The following is a 4,511-nucleotide window of genomic DNA, read 5'->3' as shown; positions in this document are numbered from 1 at the left end:
GGGGAGGACCTTGGACTTTCCACAGGGCAGGGAACCATGACTGCTCTTTGGATTAGAGAGGGAGGGGGAGAGGAGTGGGGGGAGGGGGAGAAGAGTGGGGGGAGGAGGAGGGAAATGGGAGGCTGGGAGGAGGCAGAAACTTTTTTTTTCAATAAAAAAAATTATATTACAAAAAAAAAGAAACTTAGCAAGGGGTGAGGAAGGCAGAGAAAGCAGACATGACAGAGGCGGCTGCGTAGCCTCCTGCAGGGGATAATGGAGAAGGCAATCAGTGCCAGGAAATCTCATTCAGAGAGTGTAATGCCATTTCTTCTGGTACAATCACATCTTCCTGACCTTCAGGGAACTGGTGGCACCTTGTCATGGGGAAGGATAGGATGACCTCCTACAGAACCAGCCGTGTGACCACCACAGCCACTGCCCCCACATCTCAAACTCGACTATTCACAGACCAGCTGTGTCCACTCTCAGAGATGTCCCAGGCGATATGTCATGACTGACACATTGCTGCTCTGAACCCTTTTTGCCCACTCCATTCAAAGAAGGTTCTAGAACAGCCACAGCTAGAACGAATCACTGAAGTATTCTGTGGGAACATCCTCCCTGGAGCGCAGCAGAAGTTCCTTAGCCTTTGAGGGGAGTTCAGAGGCTGCACCAAGCCAGCAGCCGGAAGTCAGTGTGGAGAGTGAGACTAGGAGAACTCAGCTGGACTGAAGTCAAGTCACCTGCCGTGTGGCAGTCATGTGACATATGCCAGGCTTCTCTGACCCTTGGTTTCCTCTTCTGAGTGTGTGTTAAGGGTGGCAATAGACAAAAAGTCTCCTTCAGAAGCTGGAGTAGCTCTGGAGTCACTGTCGAGGTGAGGCAGACAAGTCTATAATTACCCAGAAGCACAGGGAAGTTAAAGACTCGGCAGCAGCAAGCGCCAAGGCGACAGTGTCCACTGGGCCTTAGGATTCCAGGGGCTGCTGTGAGGAGTCCCTGACAGGCAGCAAGAGTGCAAAGAGCAAACCATGGTGGGGGCACCAAGCTGGGGCTGGGGCTGGGACTGAATGTGTTTCCTCATCACCTCCTGCCTCGCTGTGTCTGGTAAGCAGAAAATGATCATTCCCTTAACAGTGGTAGAGAGAGAGAGAGAGAGAGAGAGAGAGAGAGAGAGAGAGAGAGAGAGAGAGAGAGAGAGAGCGAGCGGGAGGGGAGAGAGAGAGAGAGAGAGAGAGAGAGAGAGAGAGAGAGAGAGAGAGAGAGAGAGAGAGAGAGAACGAGCTTGAGGGGAGACATAGTAAGAAACAGACTGAGGGGAGGGCAGGAGTGGAGGAAACGGGAGCAGAGGAAACAGTGACTGCAGGCTGCATAGGGAATGGGAAAGACTGCATGAGACAGGAGGTCAGGGTGGAAGAGAGGAGAGCCCGGCATGCAGAGGTTAAGGCTGCATCTTCCAGCCATAAATGGGGGCTGGGTTCTAAGGCACAGATATATTCTCAGAGACCACAAACGCGGATCTCCTGCAACATGGGAAAGAAGAAGCCAGAGTAATAATGGAAGTAGCTGGCCATGAGGAGGTGGAAGATTGGAAGGTCCTGCCCCCACTCAGTCCTCCACATGAGAAGAGCCAGGGAATGTGGGTCACTTTACCCTGATTCTCTCCTGACTCATGATTACCCCAGGGTCCATCCACAGGGACTGTTCTCCCGCCTGATGGCTCTGCTGGTCTCATTTCCTGGAACGATGAAGGCCATGTCTTGGGTCCCGCTTCTGCTGCTCTCAGCTGGTGAGTGGTGGGGACCTCACTACTGGGGACTTAACCACGGGAGGGGTGAGTGGGTCTGGGAAGAGTCGGCTGGCATGTGGGGAGGTGACTGCACTAGGAACCAGCCTGTCCTCTGTGCCCCAAGAGAAAGCTCATCCTCAGATTTGGTCCAGCCCAACCTTTCCCCGTCTGTCCTGTCCCACATGAGACAGTGGGACATAGGGACAGTCCTCCTCTGTGTCCCACACCTGCCTATGGATATTGGCTCGCGAAGCTCTGCATTGTCCATTTCCATCCTCCGAAGTGGCTTCAGATTCTCTTCATCCTTCTCAGGGAACCCAGCAGGAGCCTACAGAAAAAGATATTTTGAGGTCATGCAACCAGTACGCCTCTCTGGTGTCCAGGGAGGCTCCATCAAGATCCCCTTCTCCTACTTCCCCTGGGAGTTGGCATGGGATTCAGAGATGATCATTCTCTGGAGAAGGAAGCACTTCCATGGGGAATTGATCTACAACTCCTCCTCGGGTTTCATCCATGAGCATTTCAAGGGCCGGCTCATCCTGAACTGGACACAGCCTCAGACATCCGGAGCCCTCAGAATCCTGGACTTGAAGGAGAAAGACCAGACAGTGTACTTCTGCCAAGTTCATCTGCACACAAAACATGGCAGAGAAATATGGCAATCACTTCATGGGACTCGACTCACCATCACCCATGGTGAGTCATCCTGGCAGTGGCTTTGATGCCTCTGGTTTCCTTTTCCCTTAGGTGTCCCCTCAGGTTTCACAGCTCTGAGACTGGTTTTATATCCCTTTCCCTTGGCTCTGCCCAGGCCTCTGACAACAGGATCTTTCCACTGTAATTGTGTCAAAGCCTTGGCTGTCTCCTTGACCGTGTCTGTCATTCTCTGGTCAGAGGGAACCCCACCCCTCCCTAGGCTTCAGGTTGTGTCCTACCCTGTAGTTCACCTTCTTTCTGACCCAAACTAACACTGTGGTCCTGTCCACTTCCCCTTCCCCTGACCACAAGGTAGATTGACATCTCCAGGATGTAGCTGACTCACTTGGTCCTGTGTCAGGGCTCCACTTAGTCCCCATATAGAGCATGTCCACACAGCTCTAACCTAAGGCCAGAATGAGCAGTAGGTGCCCATTGGAGGTTCTTGGTGTCCTCTGGTCTGACTATGAACTGCTACATGCCTCCACAGTCCCCATTTCCCTTACTAAATCCCCAGGACACATCCCTCACCTCTCCCTACCCACTCCACCTCTCCTCTCCATCTCCCAGCTCCCCTTTCTCCTCCATTGCTCTAAGATCTCCCTTAAAAGCACCAAGGATTTTTAAACTAATGTCCCAATGTCATGATCTGGTTGCTCTGTCTTCTGATCCTGGCCTCTCCTTAGAAGCTGAAGTGACTGCAGGCCCATACAAACTGAGGCCCGAGGCCCAGCCTTGTTACAATGGAACTCTATACACGGCCACCCTGGAGCTGAGGGAGTCTACCTGCTCGGTTGTTGATCACAGTCTTGCTCCAGGGCTGTTTATTTATGTATTTATTTATTCATGATTTTCACAACAACAGTTCTCATGCTTGAGCCTTGGCTGTCCCAAAATTGACTGTGTTGACCAGGCTGACCTTGAGCTCACAAAAATCTGCCTGTCTCTGCCTCCCTAGTGCTCAGAATAGAGCCATGTGCCACCACATCCAGCAGTGGCTGTTGACTGGATTAAAGCCAACTCGTGGGAGGATGCCCACAGCAGAGGTCTCTGTGCAGTCTCTACGGCTGCCATGTTAACCTGATGTAAACTCAGCAGCTGCCAGGGCTCAGGGAAGGGAAAGAAGCTGCTTCTTGGCTCTAGATCAGGGGTTCTCAACCTTCCTAAGGCTATGACCCTCATGTTGTGGGGACCTCAACCATATAATTATTTTTTGCTATTTCGTAACTGTAATTTTGCCACTGTCATGATTTGCAGTATAACTTTATGATATGCAGGATATCTGATATGGACCTTTGTGGGGCCATGGACCCCCATGTTGAGAAGTACTCGTCTATAATATCCAAATAGGTAAATGTGAAAATTAACCACAGTGATGTCTGTAGAGCAAATGAATGTTCTCTGCCCTGCGCTGTGCTATACTCCTATGACTAAAATTATATACATTCTGTTATAGTTTATGTATTCTGTGTGTGTGATCATTTGAGTCTGTTAATTGAGGTGTGTGTGTGTGTGTGTGTGTGTGTGTGTATGTACACATTTGTTCAGTGCATGTGGAGGCTACAGTACAACTTCAGGTGTTATCCACCTTATTTTTTGAGACAGGGTCTCTCATTGGCTTCAAGGTTGTCATGGAGGCAAGGATGTGAGACCAGTGAACCCCAGAGACACAACTGTCTCCCCCTCCTCATTACAGGGATTACAACTCATTCAGTTCTGTTTCCTGTAGAACTCTATGTAGATAGCATGGCTTTAACTCAGAGAGATCTGCCTGCCTCTGCCCCTTGGGCTAAGATTAAAGGCTGTGCCCAGTTCACCCAGCTCATTGTATCAATACTAGGGATCAATCTCAGGTCTAAGTTTTGAGAGCAAACACACTATTGACTGAGAAAATGTCATGGTCTCTACATCTATAGCATAACAGCTGTATCTCCGAGGCTTCATTATCTGTGACAAGATGAAGATCTGAGGACACACAGCCAGGACAGGTGGAGGGTGTGCACTGAGCTTGCTCTCCTGGAGTCTCAGCCTTCAGCGTGTGTTC

General features: G+C 50.5%; 1 protein-coding gene across 1 annotated transcript in view; it reads left to right on the top strand.

Annotated features, from left to right (window-relative positions):
• Positions 1 to 1,641: 1,641 nt before the first annotated feature.
• The window catches only part of LOC126514361 (paired immunoglobulin-like type 2 receptor beta), an 8,328-nt gene continuing 5,458 nt past the window's right edge, over positions 1,642 to 4,511 (top strand). The window contains exons 1-2 of the mRNA XM_050163232.1: positions 1,642 to 1,771; positions 2,084 to 2,467. Coding sequence (XP_050019189.1) covers positions 1,699 to 1,771; positions 2,084 to 2,467 — 457 coding nt within the window. The 5' untranslated portion in view covers positions 1,642 to 1,698. The remainder of the gene's footprint in view (positions 1,772 to 2,083; positions 2,468 to 4,511) is intronic.

The sequence above is a fragment of the Alexandromys fortis genome, unplaced genomic scaffold (assembly GCF_014885135.2).
Source record: "Alexandromys fortis isolate MF-2015 unplaced genomic scaffold, M_Fortis_MF-2015_v1.1 scaffold_144, whole genome shotgun sequence".
NCBI lineage: Eukaryota > Metazoa > Chordata > Mammalia > Rodentia > Cricetidae > Alexandromys > Alexandromys fortis.
Note: the sequence above shows the minus strand (reverse complement) of the source record. Positions and strands in the feature narration are given on the sequence as shown.